The following is an 18823-nucleotide window of genomic DNA, read 5'->3' on the forward strand; positions in this document are numbered from 1 at the left end:
GACACCCTGCAGGTCCCCAAAAGGGATCTGGGACAAGCTTTGCCCAAGAAAAACCACCCTCTAGCAACTGCCAGCTTCACCATGGCAGCTTTATTCCATCCCCAAATCTATTGCACAAGTATCTGCTGTTGTGCTGAATATTCAGGTGAAAATTACAATGTGAAGGCAAGTAGAAAATATCAATTATTGGAGGGTTCAAACAGTGTGATCCCCACTGCTACCAGCCAGGTTGCATATGCGTGTAAATCAGCCTTAAGGCAAGGTTTAGTTTGAGCGGTATATTAAAAAGGAAGGAAAACCTGATTTTTTTCCAGTATGGGGGTTATAAAGCAGGTAGAAGAAAGCCACAGCATGCATGACCCTGGTCACATCAGCTCTGCTTCATCTCCACTGTGTAAAAATACATGTGCATGGGGGAAAATTAATGTAAAAAACCACCAGATGAGAGTTTCTTTTCCATTGTCCCGACGTCAGGTCAGGGTATAAATGAGTAGGCAAACCGAAAAGCAAGTTAAAAAAAAAGTTCATTTGACTTCATTTGGTGCTTCTGCTTTTTCTGAAAGCAAACTGAGTTCCTCAGTGCTCCTGCTTAGGGTTCCCAGGGGAAAATGCCATAATCCCCTCATTACGGTTAAAAAACCCCTGTGATAATAGCATGGATTTTCCTCTCCTGGTTCACAGCGCCATTATCCATTTAAACATGGTTGTGTGGGCAACACACAGTGCTTATACAGGGTGATGGAGGTCATGGCACATCTGATTTCTTGAACAGGACTTTGCACTTCGTCGCACACTCCTTCATCTTCATGACGCCGTACACTTGATCTGTGCTGGGGGTAATGGGTAGCAGCATTTTAGCAACAGAGCATCCCAAGCTGGGTCGTTTGCATCCACTTTGGCTAAGCCCCAAGGAGGTCCAGGGTGACTTGTAGAGTCTAATGCAACATGAGAGTCTGCTACATGGGCATGAGGACTTTCTGCTGGTACCCAAGCTGAATGCTGGGAGCAAACAGGAAAAAAAAACCCTTGTGCCCATGGCTGGGAGGGATCTGAATCCCACCAGCTGGTTACGGACTGTGGGTTCACAGCATAATTGAGATGGGATGAATTAACCATGGAGGCTCTCATGCTGGGCTTTCTCCATGCTGGAGGATAAGCAGGTACCTCACTGCCCAGCCCTGCCTTACCCTGATGTCCGCAAATCTCTGCCTAACCATGGACAGAGAGAAAGAGGGATGTTGCTATGGGAGGAATGGGAAAGGGTGGCAAAGCTGGGACTGTTGGAGAGGGAGAAGAAGGGAAATTTGCCTAGAAGGCAGAAGCACCTCTGCAGTACTGTGCATGCAGGGTCTACACCACGCCTGCATTCAGCTGGGTCCTACATTACCCTCCAAAATTAATTACAGGTGCCCCTGCTGAAGATAAAACTGAAATCATATTTATTTTTGTGCTTACATTCCGGTTGCCATGTAATTAAGTGGTACCGTGTAATTAAAGAGGATTTAGAGGGTGTTTACGCCCTGTGATGTTCCATAATTACGGTTAATTCCTCCTTTACTGCTTCTGAGTATCTCCAGTGGAGCTCCAGGAGCCACCGAGGCAGGCAGAGCAGTCATCACGGGGCTCAGAAATGCAGTGCACAGCACTGAAGAGTCACATCTTAGAAAGGCCTGGCCCAAGTCCCAAAATTTTTCTTTAGAAATTTAATCTCTTCCCAGGCTTGGGGCAGGAACAATGACCCCAGGAGCATCTTTGGGCATCAGTGGGCAAATGGTAATGCAGGGGAAAGCAGAGAGACCCATGCCAGTCTCTGCTCCCAGACTCTTCCTGGAAAAACTGCTTTAACTGCCAGAGATATGGCATAAGGATAAAATTAACCTTTCTGCAACATACAGGCTCACCAAGGGGGGTTGGTACTTCATAACCGAGGGTGAAAAAATATATGGTGTGACGTGCAGGACGTGATGAGTTTTTCATAGGCAGGGAGTCCCAAGACCATCTCCAACAGACATCAAACTCAAAGGGCCAGTCTACCAAATACTCACCTGCCACAACTCAGATCACATGTCCAGCCTCATAAGTAGTTATGGAAGAGTTCAGTTTTGGCAGTCAGTGACTCCCATTAGGAGCTGGGAGTTCAGGCACTGACAGAGCAGGGAGTCACATATGGATCCAGAAAGGAGTGGGTCACCCTCCTGAAGGACAGTGGACACTATGGGTCTTGTTATTAGTGTTAGAAGACGGAGGAAAGCATCTAACCATAAGTCACAATGTGTTGCACCATGGGCTTGCAACCTGCACCTGCATATCTCAGCGTCACCCACAGAGACCAGGGTTGATTGCAACAAAGAGGTACAGGCAGCAGTCAGGCCACAGCCCAAGCCCACTGCTAACAGCTTTCATTACGAACTTGGGTGTCCACCTTGGCTTTCATTGCAAAATTAGGTGTCCACCTTTTCAAGCTGGTCACGCAAGTGAATTTTGCACTGAGCAAGTGCTTTCCATGGTGCGTGGTTGAGTGCAGTTGCTTTGAAGGGGGAGCTGATAACATAACTGCTACTGCCTGTAAATATATAGAAATGAAGTGTCACAATTTCATAGAATCATTGAATGATTTGGGTTGGAAGGGACCTTAAGGATTATCTAGTTCCAAGCCCCCTGATGTTGGGGGCCTGTCCCTGCCAGGGACACCTTCCACTAGCCCAGGTTGCCCAAAGCCCCATCCAACCTGGCCTTGAACACTGCCAGGGAGGGGGCAGCCACAGCTGCTCTGGGAAACCTGTGCCACTGTCTCACCACCTTCACAGGGAAGAATTTCTTCCTTATATGTAGACTAAATCTACCCTCTTTCATTTTAAAACCGTTACCCCTTGTCCTGTCCCTACACCCCCTGATCAAGAGTCCCTCCCCACCTTTCCTGTACCCTCTTTAAGTACTGGAAGGCTGCTCTAAGGTCTCCCCAGATCCTTCTCTTCTCCAGGCTGAGCACCCCCAACTCTCTCAGCCTGTCCTCATAAGGGAGCCGCTCCAGCCCTCCCAATCATCTTCGTGGCCTCTTCTGGACCTGCTCAAACAGGTCAATGCCCCTATGCCCATATGTTGGTGGCCCCAGAGCTGAATGTATTAGTCCAGGTGGGGTTTCGCAAGAGTGCAGTTGAGAGGAAGAATCCCCTTCCTTGACCTGCTGGCCACACTTCTCTTGATGCATCCCAGGATATGGTTGGCTTTCTGATCTGTGAGCACACTTTGCTAGCTCATATGCAGTTTTTCAACCATCAGTACCCTGAAGTCCTTCTCTTCAGGGCTGCTCTCAATCCACTCATTGCCCAGCCTGTACTTTGCTTGGTAAAATGTTGGAATGGGCTCAGGTTAGAGCCGGCAGTATTGCAGAAATGAAACTTATCCTGAAGACTCCCTGGGCTTCACAGGGGAGCAGGTGGGAGGCAGTAGTCGAACGAGACAACACTGGATCCAGGCTTTACCTGTTAATGGAAAAATGAAAGGAGATTCCCCCTGAAATCTTTGCGCTAAGCCCCTGCCTGCTTTCTTGTGGGAGCTGATAGAGGCTGTTGATATATGCCATGGCAATTCAATAAAAGAATATGTAATGAAAGAAGATATAATGTAGGCTGCAATCACAGAGGCGTGCGTGAATTATTAAGCTGGCAGCATTTACAGTCAGTTGGGGGAACCATAGATTTCTTCTTTCACATATAGTTAGGGAACACTGGTAAAAGCATCAGAGTATTTCATCCTTAAATATATAATTAGTCACCAGGGCAAAAATCGTTCCTTCTCTGAGGGCTGCTTGGTGGCAGCATGAAATGTCTTGGTTGGGTTTTTTCAGTGTGGTGCAGATATCAGTGTTGGTCCTCAGCTCCAGCCCCATGAGTCCACAGGGCCTGGCCTTCAACTAACCAGCGTTATTGAGGAACTTGATGTTTTGCTCCTTTAAGTTTTACATCTCTTTTAATTCCCCCAAAAGCCTGTAACAGGGTTGTTTAGAGGGGAGACAAGGATTGCAATTAGGCAGAGAGTGCAGAAGGAGTTGATCAGGAAGAGGACTCCACTTGCTTGCACGTAGCAAGGACCTTCACTCTGCCACAAAGCTCAGGGAACTAATGCAACAAAGACCTTTTAAAACAGACAAATAACAGATCAGTAGGTTAGTAATAACTGGGAGCCAGTGGTCTTCCCCCTCAGACAGTTGCAGGAAGGAATCAGGTCTGCAGGACACACTGAATCTCTACATCTGCTCAGGAGAGGCCTACTGGTGCAAATCAGCCTTGCAACACGAAATTTGTAGCAGTTTCAAGCTGTTGAGGAGCTGATCCAATTAATTCCACTTTTTCTTGCTTAGTGGCTGATGCAATGCAAGCTCTTTCCAGTGAGATGGGCAAATCACAAGAGTTTCTCACCAGGTCATGAAGCAGAGGAACAGCAAGGTGTGAGCCTTCCTGTGCACGTGTCCTCACCTGCCATGGCTGGAGGACTCTGGCACCCAGGAGAGATTTAAGTGTAGAACCAATAATGATACTGATGCATGGGAACGATGGGCGGCTCTAAAACAGTGAGTACTGCAGCCTCTTTTGGGAGGTCAAAGAAAAAACAGAGCTGGTCTTCAGAGCTTTCAATCCACCTTGGTTTCCCAGCCGTGTGGTCACCTTGGAACAGAAAGTGTATGGCTTGGAGCAGAACAGGGACACCACGGAACTGAATTTCCTTTCCAATGAGCCCGGCAAGTGGGAGGAAAGCTGCACAGGCTGCATCTCACCATAACATTCAGCAGGCACCATCTGCACTGAGCACTTGGGTATCTCCAGGGCGGTTCTGGAAGCCTTGAAAACCATCCAGCAGGGGTTTTTTGGTTTGTGGGAAACCTCCAACACACTTTTCAACATAAAAGCCCAAATAATACACTTGGAGGCTTCCTGCCTGCTTCACACATCACCATGCCCTCTGCTTGCTCCCACCATTAGCAGCAGCCAGGAGCAAATCCACCGTGGCAGTCTAGCTCCTGCCAGCTTAGCTCTGTCAGTGAACACATCACAGCTCCAATCAGCCAGCCCCAACACAGCTCAGGGACCGCTGGCTGTTAGCTAATATCTGCCTGCTCCTGCTGTGCCGAGAAAGCAGGCAGCAAACTCCATTTCTTGATGGTTTGTTGGTCAGCATTAAGAATGAGTGCTCGTCTGAACTCCAAATAGATCTGATTTTCCAGTTTGCCATCTGCACCAAAAAGCAGGGCTTGTGGTTTATCTAGTGTTCAGGAAAAGAGAATGCAATAAATGCATATAAATATGTATATATACACATATATCTCTATGGGCTCTGGGTAGATTGTTTCTTGCCCAAAACTAAGCATTCACTTCGTTTACACATCTTTAGTAACTTCAAAAACAATTTAATACACAATATCTGGCTGGAGAAACAAATGCTTTAATTTTTCAAGCATCTTTAAAGGCATCATTGTTTTGGATTTTTTTTAACCAAAGCAATTCACCAAAACGGGCATGAAAATCAAAATATTGTTGGACCATCCAAATATTAAATTATATCCATCACTTTGCTGGAGATAAAACTGCTGGCATCATCCCTGTTGTGCAGATCTGATGTCCATGTGCCTGTCCTGCAGCAGCCCCTGGGGCACAGTTTGCCTTTGCTACATTCATATTGCTAAGCAATAAAAAAGGGGCTACACATGCTGCTGGGGGTCATAGCACTGCATTTCTGGGTGATGCTGACACCCCACCCCCCCAAAACTGCTGTCCATCATTAATGACTTTCTTGGCACAGCTGCTTTGAGCATCACCGCACATGGGTTCCCTTTTGCATTCCCAGCACCAAGCTGCTCACACAGATACAGCCCATCAGCAAAACATAAAAATAGCTGAAAATATATAATTAGGGTGGATGTGCTGTGGATTTAAAAGAGTTTTTCTATTTTTTCCTTCACTGCCCATAAGACACAAATCCTGGATGGAGAGAGGTCATTCAAGAGGGAAAGAGAACACTTTGCTGTGGTATATGTTTGGCAAAAGGCCTCAAATATTTTTCTCAGTTTTCTATTGTGTGCATTTTTTTATTAAGCACCACACAGAAATTGCAGCAGATTGATTCTTTCACAGCTCCCCAAAGTTGAAATGCTTTGGAACTGAGAGCTCAGTGCCTGCCAAACTTCACAATTAACTTTAATAAATCTTTAATTTAAACTTTAATTCAAACACCCATGTTTGTGAGGGACTGGGGCAGGTGGGGCAGGGAAACCAAAGCAAAGCAATAGAAATCAGCTCTGGTAAAATAAAGCAGTAGCCTCAACCTTAGGCTGTGCCAGAGACAACTGGAGATCAACTGTCCTGTCCTGGGTGCAAGCAGATGGAGACACATTGCCCCAGCCCAGTGGAAAGCAAAGAAGATGTTGCCATTGGATGCCAGAAAAGCACTGGGCTCAAAGCTGCCTTCTGTGCCCTGAATGTGAGGTTTTCCAAGGCCAACTGCAGGGATGGGCAGACCGAAGCCACCAGAAATGCCACCAACTTGGAGTTCTATCAGAACTTGCTGACAATGAAGGTGAAATTTTAAAAAAGACTAAAAAGCACCCCTGAAAACTGCCCTGATGCAATTATTTTTACACATGAATGACCACATAAATTTGCTTCTTTTTCCTCATAGAGGGAGAAAGAAAAAAATATATAGTCCTATATATTAGTCCTATATTATAAAATATATATATAATCCATTCACCATTGTTGTGGTTTGAAGCCCTGCTGGGACCGGAGAGCACATTGCTGTTGCCCCTCCCCCACCCTCAGCCGGTCAGGCTGGAAGTGAGGAATAAACCCCGGGTTAAAATAAGAAGAAATTTAAGACAACAGTGTGATAAACAATCTGAACAACAACAGTAGCAATGATAACAACAATAAACAGCAATAACAGTGAACGAGACAAACGATACACAGAGAAATGCCACAAAGTGGTCACGGAACAAAGCCGACGCATGGGTCCCGCCACCAAAAAGCCAAAGAGAAAGTAAATTCAAGGTTTCCTGCCCCTGGACCTGACGTCAGCATGGTATGAATAACCCGGCTGGAGATCCCTTATTCCTCTCTCTCTGCTGGGGAAACTTAACCCTATCCTAGTAGAACCAGGACATAATCCACCCCTTTATTCTATACCATCTGCGTTATGTCCAGCTGCCATTTAGCAGTTAACAATAACAAAACAATAATTTACAAAGGCACAGCATCATTTATGGCATGTTCTCACCCAGAATCAAGTCCCCATGTGGTACACATCGGACCTCTCCATTGTCCTGCATCACCCACCAGGTGCACCCAGGTCCTTGGGCAAAAGCAATCCCGTGGATGGGTTTGCCTTTACCTTTGCCTGGCACAGGACTAAACCAGACCATTTTTCCCAATATATTCCTCATGCGCACCACAGGGACTTTATCCACATCTACAGCACGTGGAGGTTTCGACTGAGCCAGGCCAGCTCGACTGGCAGATCCTCTTGTGTTGACTAGCCAGGTGGCCTTTGCTAGATGCGTGTCCCAGTCTATGAAGGTGCCACCTCCCAGTGCTTTCAATGTGGTTTTTAACAGTCCATTGTAGCGCTCGATCTTCCCAGAGGCTGGTGCGTGGTAGGGGATATGGCAGACCCACTCGATGCCGTGTTCTTCTGCCCAGGCATTTATGAGGTTGTTTCAGAAGTGGGTCCCGTTGTCTGACTCAATTCTCTCTGGGGTGCCATGTCGCCACAGGACTTGGGTCTCAAGGCCCAGGATGGTGTTCCGGGTGGTGGCGTGGGGCGCTGGGTAAGCTTCCAGCCACCCAGTGGTTACTTCCACCATTGTGAGCACGTGGCGCTTCCTGTGGCGGGTCTGTGGCAGTGTGATGTAGTTGATCTGCCAGGCCTCTCCATGTCTATATTTCAGCCATCGCTCTCCATTTCGCTGGGGCCACCCGCTTGGCATGTTTGATTGCAGCTCACGTCTCACATCCGTGGATGATCTCTGTAATGGTGTCAATAGTAAGGTCCACCCCTTGATCTCGAGCCCACCTGTATGTTGCATTCCTACCTTGGTGGCCCGAGGTCTTGTGGGCCCACCGGGCTATGAACAGTTCACATTTGCGCTGCCAATCCAAGTCCACCTGAGCCACTCTAATCTTACCAGCTTGATCTGCCTGCTGGTTGTGTCGATGTTCATCAGTGGCCCGACTCTTGGGTACATGGGCATCCACATGGTGCACCTTCACAACAAGGTTTTCCACACGGGCTGCAATGTCCTGCCACACTTCAGCAGCCCAGACGGTTTTACTCTTACGTTGCCAGTTGCTCTGCTTCCATTGCTGCAGCCATTTCCACAGGGTATTCGCCACTGCCCACGAGTCAGTGTAGAGGTAGAGCCTCGGCCACTTTTCCCGCTCAGCAATATCCAAAGCAAGCTGAATGGCTTTTACCTCTGCAAATTGGCTCGATTCACCCTGTCCCTCAGCATCTTCAGTGACCCGTCGTGTGGGACTCCATACAGCAGCCTTCCATCGTCGATGTTTTCCCACAATGCGACAAGACCCATCAGTGAACAGGGCATATCGCTTCTCCTCATCCGGCAGCTCGTTATATGGTGGGGCCTCCTTAGCACGTGTCACCTCCTGTTCTGGTGACATCCTGGAATCTTTGCTCTCTGTCCAGTTCGTAATCACCTCTAGTATCCCTGGGCAGCTGGGGTTCCCTATTCGAGTCTGTTGTGTTATCAATGCAACCCATTTACTCCACGTGGCATCGGTTGCATGATGCGTGGAGGAGGCCTTTCCTTTGAACATCCACCCCAGCACCGGCAGTCGGGGTGCCAGGAGGAGCTGTGTTTCAGTGCCAACCACTTCTGAGGCAGCCCGAACTCCTTCGTACGCTGCCAGTATCTCCTTCTCAGTTGGTGTATAATTAGCTTCAGAGCCTTTGTATCCCCGGCTCCAAAAGCCCAGAGGTCAGCCTCGGGTCTCCCCAGATGTTCTCTGCCAGAGGCTCCAGGTAGGGCCATTCTCCCCGGCTGCGGTGTAGAGCATGTTCTTAACCTCCTGCCCTTCCTGGACTGGCCCGAGGGCTACTGCTTGGGCAATCTCTCGTTTAATTTGTTCAAAGGATTGTTGTTGCTCAGGGCCCCATTCAAAATCGTTCTTCTTACGGGTTATGTGGTAGAGAAGGCTCACAATCAGGCTGTAGTTCGGGATGTGCATCCTCCAGAACCCCACAGCACCCAGGAAAGACTGAGTCTCCTTTTTAGAGGTTGGTGGGGCCATGGCTGTTATCTTGTTTATCACCTCCATTGGGATGTGGTGACGCCCATCTTGCCATTTTATTCCTAGGAATTGAATTTCCCTTGCAGGCCCCTTAACTTTCTTTTGCTTAATGGCAAAGCCGGCCTTCAGGAGGATTTCAATTATCTTCTTTCCTTTTTCAAAGACCTCCTCGGCTGTGTTCCCCCATACAATGATGTCATCAATGTACTGCAGGTGTTCTGGAGCCCCACCTTTCTCCAGTGCAGTATGGACCAGTCCATGGCAAATGGTGGAGCCGTGGTTCCACCCCTGGGGCAATCGATTCCAGGTGTACTGGATGCCTCTCCAAGTGAACGCAAACTGTGGCCTGCACTCCGGCACTATTGGAATGGAGAAGAACGCGTTAGCAATGTCAATCGTGGCATACCACTTGGCTGCCTTCGACTCCAGTTCATACTGGAGCTCTAGCATGTCCGGCACTGCAGCACTCATTGCTGGCGTGACTTCATTCAGGCCACGGCAGTCCACAGTTAGCCTCCATTCACCATTGGGCTTCCTCACTGGCCATATAGGACTGTTGAAGGGGGAGTGAGTTTTGCTGATCACCTTCTGGCTTTCTAGTTGACGGATCAGCTGATGGAAGGGGACCAGGGAATCTCGGTTAGTGCGGAACTGCCGCTGGTGCACTGTCCTGGTAGCAATCGGCACTCGCTGCTCCTCAACCTTAAGCTGCCCCACCACTGAGAGATCCCCTGAGAGGCCGGGTAAGGTGGACAACTATTGAACCTCCTCCAGGGCAGCTACACCAAAAGCCCACCGGTACCTTTTGGGTCTTTGAAGTACCCTCTCCTGAGATAGTCTATGCCCAGGATGCACGGGGCATTTGGGCCAGTCACAATGGGGTGCTTATGCCAGTCCTTCCCAGTCAGGCTCACTTCAGCTTCCAGTACTGTTGGGATCCCCCTGTCACTCCAGAGATGCAGATGGATTCAACCCCACTGTAGCTCGATGGCATCAGGGTGCACTGTGCACCAGTGTCCACCAAAGCCTTGTACTCTTGTGGGTCTGACGTGCCAGGCCATCGGATCCACACTGTCCAGTAAATCCGATTATCCCTTTCCTCCCCATGGCTGGAGGCAGGGCCCCTCTAATCCAGCTCATCATCACTCACTTCTTGCAAGAAGGATTTACTGGTCCCCTCAAGAGGGTCAGACATAACGTTCACCATTCTATTCTGCCTGGGGGATTTCTGACTGGACACTGGAGCTGAGCTCTTCTTGGAGGACTCTCCTTTCTTGGTGGCCTTCCCTTTCAGCTGCTCTACTCATGCAGCCAGGGCGGCAGTGGGCTGTCCATCCCACCTCCTGTTTTCTCCATGGTCACGGAGGAAAAACCACAGGGTGCCTCGTGGTGTGTACCTTCTGCCGCCTTTCTCTTGGGTGGGGAAATGTTTACTTCTAATGGCTGAGACATTAGCCCGTGCAGGTGGAACGTAGGACATGTCCTCTTCCATTTTCTGGATCCTCTGAGACAGTTCCTCCACAGCTGAGACCCAGGAATGTTGAGATGAAGGGAGATTTCCTTCATATTGCCGGAGCTTGCCAACCACTCCATCCACTGTCAGAGTGTGGGTGTCTGTCCACCAGGACACTACTGCCAATGCTTTTGAGTGTGCTTCTGGTGCGCTCTTCAGGAACTTTTGCCACATCAGGTGTGTGCAAGGGGCCTGATCTGGGTCCATGGGTGACTGCTCATTATTCAGATCACCATAGATTATCTCAAACACAGCCAGTTCCCTGAGGTTCTGGATACCTTTCTCAATGCTGGTCCATTTGCCCAGCTGACATAGGATATCATCCTTGTAGGGGTCCCTCTCCCTGACACTGAACAGGAGTCGCTTCCAAAGGCTGAGGGTTTGAGCCTGTTTCCCTATTTCCCTATCAATGCCAGCATCCTTGGCCAAAGATCCCAGCTGCTTGGCCTCTCTCCCCTCCATTTCAAAAGCACTGGCTCCATTGTCCCAGCATCGGAGCAGCCAGGTGCAAATCTGTTCACCTCCCAGGCAGCCGAAATCTCTCCGCATATCTCGCAGCTCAGTCAGGGACAGAGATCGGACAATCACGTCTGGTCCTTCCTCCTGTTCCCCTGATGGGCCTGGCTCATCCTCATCCCTCACTCTGCGAACAGACTTTCTGGTATATTTGTTTTTTTGTATCGGGGCGACTGATACCGGCACTGGCTGTTTCTCTGGCTCAGTTGCTGTGCTGGTGGAGGCGACTGAGACTGGCTCAGTATCTGGACCGGGAGGACAGGCAGTTTCAGTGCGTTCACTCTCAGGTTCTGTAGCCTTTTCTTCCCCTTGAGGGCAGTGGGTGGTATTAAAGAGGACACGGTAGGCATGGGCAAGTCCCCAACATATTGCAGCGATTTGTGTGTGTCTCCTGGGTTTTGCCAGTTTGGTAACACACCCTTTCTAAGCACTCCATCAGCTTCTCAGGGCTCTGCATTTGTTCAGAAATGAAATTCCAAAGCATTGGGGGTGCCCACCAACTCAGGCCTTTGCCCATCTTTTCCCACACCCCTTGCCACTCACTATTATCTGGCCTCGGGGCAGGTTTCCGGGCACTGCTGTTGTCAGAGAAATACCATATGGCCAAAACCGAAATCAGGCAGATATTCAGAAAGCATTGTGCCACAATCACACTGGCCTGTAGGCTCCAAGGATAACTGAAACTCCCCGAAGCCGAGAAGATCCCTTCCCCTGGCTCACCCACAGAGGGGGTGAGACCCCTAACAAAAGCCCAAACGGCAAACAGGTACCGCCCCCCCCCGCCCCCCCCGGCGATACAAAGGCATTATAAGCATTCAGTGGCCCGTATAACAACATAAGACCCTTTATATATTTTCCACCGATAACAAATGCCACCACTGGGATCACACACTGGATATAAGGGTTAATCCAGCCCCACCACACAATCAAGTGGGCCAGCATTGCAAACATTTTCTTATCAAACAAAATTACACTCAACAGATCGCTCTATCACAGTCTGGTCAGGGTCTGTCCCTTTTTATTCTTATTTCGAGCCCCACGTTTGTGCACCAATTAAGGCTGTTGTGGTTTAAGTCCTGCTGGGACCGGAGAGCACGTTGCTGTTGCCCCTCCACGACCCACACGGTCAGGATGGCAGTGAGGCACAAACCTGGGTTAAAATAAGAAGAAATTTAATACAACAGTGTGATAAACAATCTGAACAACAACAGTAGCAATGATAACAACAATAAACAGCAATAACAGTGAACGAGACAAACGATACACAGAGAAATACCACAAAATGGTCACGGAACAAAGCCAACGCGTGGGTCCCGCCACCAAAAAGCCAAAGAGAAAGTAAATTCAAAGTTTCCCGCCCCTGGACCTGACGGTCAGCATGGTATGAATAACCTGGCTGGAGATCCCTTCCCCCTCTCTCTCTGCTGGGGAAACTTATCCCTATCCTAGTTGAACCAGGACACTCAGTCAATGGTTTTGAATAGTTCTGTTATGGGCATGGCAGCATTAGCTGAGCTGGGAAGCACTGACAGGGCAGGAGGATGAGAAACCTGACGTAGGAATGCTAATGCAACTTCTCTTCCCCAGTAGACAAGACTCAAGCTGTCAGACCATGCATGCAGCCCCGGAGCTCTGTCAGCCAAATCTCTGCACTAACCCACCCCAGCTGAGCTCACGGTGATGGGGTCTTTTAGGGAAAAGCAAATCATTGACAGGAGGAACAGGAGACAAAGCAGAACCAGATAAGGAACAGAGACGACAGACCTTGGGAATGAATACATCCACAGATTTGGCAGGGCTTCAGAGCTGTCAACCAAAGCCTCCAGGAAGAAGTTCAGGATAAATACGGATGCATGGCTCAAATGGTCTGCTGTGGGTTGGAAGACACCAAGGAGCATCCTTCTGTCCTGCAGAACCCCATTGATTCAGCCTGGTTTGAGCCAGGGACAGCCCAGATGGGGGTCACTTTTCACCATTTCACAGCGAAGAGCCCAGCTAGTGGCATTAAGCCTGACCCAGAACCTAATGAATGCAGGATTACTTTTTCTTTCTTTTTTTTCCTTCAGTGATCTTGTTTCTAATAATAATAAGAAAGATAAAGCTCCCTTAGAATCGTGCCACAGGGATGCCACCACCCCTACATCATCAGCCCCTGCCCAAGGCCGCTGCGTTGTGAGGGGCTGGAGGGGGATGCTGTGACTTGCCACTCAGAAACAAGAGCTGGGCAGCATCCCGCTGGTGTCTGCTGGGATTAATATGCTGATAAAGAGATTCAGATCAATAAGACTGGCAGTTTCTACCAGCAAATGAATGGCTTTCAGTCTGTGGCTTAGAGAGTCATTAACTACCCAACCTGATCGCTGTCATTAGCAAGAAATCTCCACCATGCATCTACTCACCCCACTTTATCCACCAACCCATCTCCCACTCTTTCATTTCCACATCCACCTGGAGCCCTTCTCTCACCATCCCTCAGTTCCAGTTGTGATCACAAACAGGCTCTGGCATCTCTATTGAGCCAGGCTGGATCTGACGAGTGGGGAGGGGTAGGATATCATTTCCCCATGTCTAAGCTGCTTCTGTAATCCTGCAAGAAGGCTTTCTTTGGAGCTCTGGCCCAACTCTGCACAGCTGGCTCATAGCCACAATTACTTCCACTCTGAGCACACACAAAAAAGCTGAGCAAGAGGCCAGGGAATGGGTAGTTAGCCTCAAATGCCAGCAAGTCAGTCAAAGACAACTGGCACTAATTTGTCCCTGCGCCTTCTCCTGTCACAGCTGCCCCATTACATAGGGACAAGAAGTGTCTCCATCGGTCAGTCAGGACCACCCAGGAGCTGCTGGGGAGCTCAGAAGGCAAAGGATTTGGCAGCGGTCAGGATCTGAGAGTGCAGCCTCAAATCGTCACTTATGGAACATCGATCCCATCCCTCTCACTCCCTCCCATTGTAATCTCTGGTGCCCTCCTTCTTTCTGTCTTCTGCAAGCATGGCCAGAACCACCATGGGAATCAAGGGGAAGGAGGACACCACCCCACCATGGAGTTATTTCCATTTTTCTTGCTTTTCCTAAAACCAGGAAAAAAAAAAAAAGAGAGCTTACCAAAGGAGTCCCAGGTACCTGCTCATGAGAAGCAGGCATTAAGCAGGGCACTGAGAAGAAAAGTGCAGCAGAAACATTGCAATAATATGGGATAATTCTGCGGATGCTGTGAGGTGGCTGAATAGTAATATTTTCTGGAGTAGTATCGTATTGTAGGAGAGAAACCAGTAAACAAATATTTTCATTCAGCAGCAGGGGAAGCAGGGAGGCATGGCCATTCCCCAGGGAGCTTAAGAGGTGCTCCAGAGCAGGAGAGTCATTAGAAGTAAAGGAGAGCAATTGCTCAAGATTATGGCACTGACAGATACTAGCAAAGTCATATGCAGTGAAGAGCGCCGAGCAAGGCTCAGCTGTAATCTACAGCTGAGCATCGTGCCACCAGCCTCTCCCACACCCCCCCAAAAAAAACCAAAATTAAACCACTGGAGTATTGCACCCTGCTGCCATGTCTTGGAGAAAACCCCACATAAATTGGAAGCATCCACCAAAAGCCATCAGGATATCATCCCCCACTGCCCTACACTTCATGCTCACCATGGCCAGCACGCCCTAGGGTGGATAAATTGTGAAACCCCAAGCCCAGACCCTATGGGATCTGCATTTAAATGCAGCTTGGGAGATTTGGCTTTAAGTGGCTTGTTGAAAGGCTCAAGCTGCCACTCCTTTGCATCTACATTTCCCAGTTATAGGAACTGGTATGAAAGCTACTGCAACAGACAGCTGAACCAGACCAGGTTGATGTCTTATATCCTTTTGCCACCAAATGTACCAGAAAAGGATCATGTTGTATCTGGCAGATGTAGCAATTTGCACCTCTCCACATAGTGGCCCTTCAAGGCAGGTCCCATCCAAATGGTTTACACCATTGTTTGGTGGTTTCAAATTCTTATTAACCCATGTAGTCCCATGTGCTTATTCAAACCTGTACAAATGGCTAAGTCTTCAAACCTGTACGAATGGCTAAGCCCTCTTAGAGTCTAAATACAGAGTTATTAATGTTACTAAATATTGAGTTATTAAAGTTAGTTATTAATTAAGGCTGGACAATTCAAGAGCCATGAATAATACCTTTGAATACCTAAACCCCATAAATTCTTGAGGCTTAGTAAAGTTTCTGGTGATGCAGCAAGGAGGTTCTCAGCTCTTTGCATCTTTTTACCAGCAGTGTAAAGAGCCTGCTGACAAGATGTAATGTACTTGCTGCATCTTTTGCACTGCTGGTACAGAAAAAAACACAGACCACATCTCCAATGTTCATCTGTTCAGGTCCTACAAACCCAACATAGGTAGGGAGCCACAAACACAGCAATTTACATTCCTTCTTAAAATACTGCAAGAAATCCAATCGAGTATTGGCAGCTATTAGCTGGAAATCTCTAATTAGCTGTCCTGACACTGAAGCAATGCTAGGACTCCACTGAGAGCCTCTAACCACAGCACAATGTGCCCTCTGAGCAGCCACAATCTAGCAATCCTACTCCACCTGCATGTAAACTACCTTCTGCAAAGAAAACACAAGGCATACAGTATCTTTGGGTGCAATGACATTGCAGACATAGCCTGGCCTGCCTGTTAGTGCTAGCCGCTGATGGACCACGCGGCAATTCCTCATGGCAAACCAGTTGGAGTTAAGCATTGGTCAGCAGACAAGAGTCCCAACAAGAGTAATGGGGCTGAATCCATCCTGAGCACAACTGGGCTGGCACTGGTGATTTTAGGCTGGAGATAAATGTGGTCCTTGGAGGCTGGATTACCACCCAGGGGCTCACGATCGATACTGGAACACGAAGTGTTGTTCCAAATCAAGGCAAGGTTAACCTGTAATCCAGAGAACAGGCAGGGGGTGAAGCCACTTTAATGGGAGAGATTTTTCTGCTCAGACCGTCAACCTGAACAAGCTGGAGCCTGTGTGGTGTAATTTAATGGTGTTTAACATCAAGGCTGTCGTTCCTATAGCTACTGGGGGAAGCTTAGCAACCCTGGGCGCAGCTCCTGGGGCATGGGAGAAAACCAAAGGAGAGTGCAGAGATGCGTCACCATCACCCACATGTTAACCCTTTGAATCCTATATGCCATTCTGATGTGGCACTGAAAGCATATCCCATACAGGGTGTTTCTGGTGAAAACATCGGTATTTGGTGCTTTGTTAGTACCAGATTAACTGTTTCCTAAAAAAAAAAAAAAAAAATAGCATCAAGAATATTCCTCCGCCACTGTTCAAGGGCTATGGCAATGTCTGCTCACCAGCCATAGGCTCCACTCAGGGTTGATTAAGGCTCCACCAAAGCTGGCAGGACTGTGTGCGGGTTGAGTTGGCCCCACATCTTCTGGATGATTTTGCCCAGAAAAAACTTGACCCTCAGCACTGAGCACAGTCTCAGGAATAACAACCATTATGCTCTTTTTCTTCGATGTCCCCAGGTCCTCCCCGCACTTGGCTGACCAAGGCTGGCTTAGAAGGTCATTTCTTCTCCCAAGAAAATGGGGACTGACAGTGAAAACCCAATCCTGAGGAACGTGCTCATCAGCTTCAACTTGCTTCTGCTGAGCACTGTTCTCAAGCCTTTTGAGTGTCATCTGGAGGTGACAACAGAGCCAGCTGAGAGGCCAGTAGTGGATGAGGAGGGTGGCCTTGCCAACTGCAGCCCACCTATCAAAGAGCAGCCCATGGTCTTTCACCACATCTACAACATCAACATCCCCCTGGACAGCTGCTGCTCATCTGTGTTCAAGTCTTCAGCCGAGGAGGTGAGTTCAGAAGACGACCGTCTGGCAGAGTACGCAGAGCAGACCTCCGACAGCGAGAACCAGGTCACCTTCACCCACAGGATAAACTTGCCCAAGCAGGCCTGCAAGTGCTCCACTTCCCTCCCGTCCCTGCAGGAGCTGCTGAGCAGGATTGAGATGCTGGAGAGAGAGGTCTCCATGCTCCGGGACCAATGCAACTCCAATTGCTGCCAAGAAAATGCAGCCACAGGTAGTAATGCCATCCTGTTAGCTCTTGCTGGGGACTGAGGGCTCAAGCAAAAGGCAAGAGAAATAAATGCAAAACCAGTGATACCACTCAGAGTGGTGACAGAGGAAAACTTACGTTCACCCATGATGTGGCTGTGGCTTTAGGGGAAAAACTTGGCTTAGGTCCTCCAAGGCAGGAAAACCCCCAGGAGGGATTTGGTTGCTTGAGTCCCTATACCCCACTCGCTACAGAAACCCTGTAACAGCTAGAGCTGAAGCCCCATTACAGATAAAATTACTGCTGGTGAGGGGAGAGCACGGTGATCTCCCAACCCTGAAGTCCTTGCAATGCTGTTAGATATCTGCCCATGTTCACAGGACAGGGAGGAGACATGTAGCTGCTGATCTCCTAAGCTGTCCCTTAGCTGAAGACATGACTGCAGGAGCTGGCAATAAACCCCTTTATCTTGACTGTAGGAGGATGAAATGCATATGAAATCTGAGGTTTAAAAAAAAAAAAAAAAAAAAAAAAAAAAAAAAAAAAAAAAAAAAAAAAAAAAAAAAAAAAAAAAAAACAGGGAATAACTTCTGTTACCATGAAGGATGAAAACAAAACATATAACAAAGGCACAAATCCATCAACAGGATACTTCAGCTGAATAGAAATAGTTCTGGTTTGTGAAGCCCTCTAAGAGACCCCATTAGGGTTACCCCATCCAAGACAGCCCCTCATGTTACTCCAGCCATTCCTCAGAGCCAGGGAAGCAGAATGCAGTTGAAATTAGATGGGTTAGGAAATGTTTGGGCTAGAGGCTGCATTTCAAAAGCACAGGAGCCAAGATACTGATGATTTTCCTTATGTCTCAGGGAAGTCAGTAAGGGGGGATGTCTTGAAGGGCACCCATCCCTTGCGCAGCCCAGCCATGCCTGGGGCTCTATTGTACCAGATCTCCTCACAGGAAAAAGCCACCAAGTGAGGAGAGCCACGCAAGGCATCTTTCCAGCAGAAAACTTTTTTTCAGGCCAAGAACAACAACAGGAAGGAATTAAAATTAAAAGCAACCAATTTTCCCCCAATGGCCCCTTCCTTTTTTTTGAATTTTGCAGCTATTAGTGTGATTTCTCAGTGGTACCCCAACTCCTCGATGTGTAGGACACATTAAAGTGAAATGGCTGCAACACACACTCAGGTCAACAGGGTTGAACTAAGGGTGTGTGGGTCGGGGAGGGAGAAACCAGGATGGCACATGCAGCAGGGTGGCTCAGGCTAACATCTCCCATGCAGCCAGTGGAAGTCAGTGCATTTCCAGCCACAGGCTCAGTCCACATCCCCCTGCAATGAAACAGTCATCAACTACATTAATAATTAAGGCAAAATGGAAAACACACATGCATAACACTGGTGCATGCAAAGCAAGGGTTAGTATCAGGTAGGGAA

General features: G+C 48.4%; 1 protein-coding gene across 2 annotated transcripts in view; it reads left to right on the top strand.

The window, feature by feature from the left end:
• Nucleotides 1-18823, top strand: part of TNR (tenascin R) — an 83385-nt gene that overhangs the window by 32232 nt on the left and 32330 nt on the right. The window contains exon 2 of one of the 2 annotated variants that reach the window (XM_026853765.1): nucleotides 16852-17407. In XM_026853765.1, the coding sequence (XP_026709566.1) occupies nucleotides 16912-17407 (496 nt within the window). In that variant the 5' untranslated portion in view covers nucleotides 16852-16911. Of the gene's footprint in view, nucleotides 1-16851; nucleotides 17408-18823 lie in introns of those variants that run through there. The other variant, XM_026853764.1, reaches the window with a different exon arrangement.

The sequence above is a fragment of the Athene cunicularia genome, assembly GCF_003259725.1.
Source record: "Athene cunicularia isolate RWA chromosome 8 unlocalized genomic scaffold, athCun1 chr8_part1, whole genome shotgun sequence".
Lineage (NCBI taxonomy): Eukaryota > Metazoa > Chordata > Aves > Strigiformes > Strigidae > Athene > Athene cunicularia.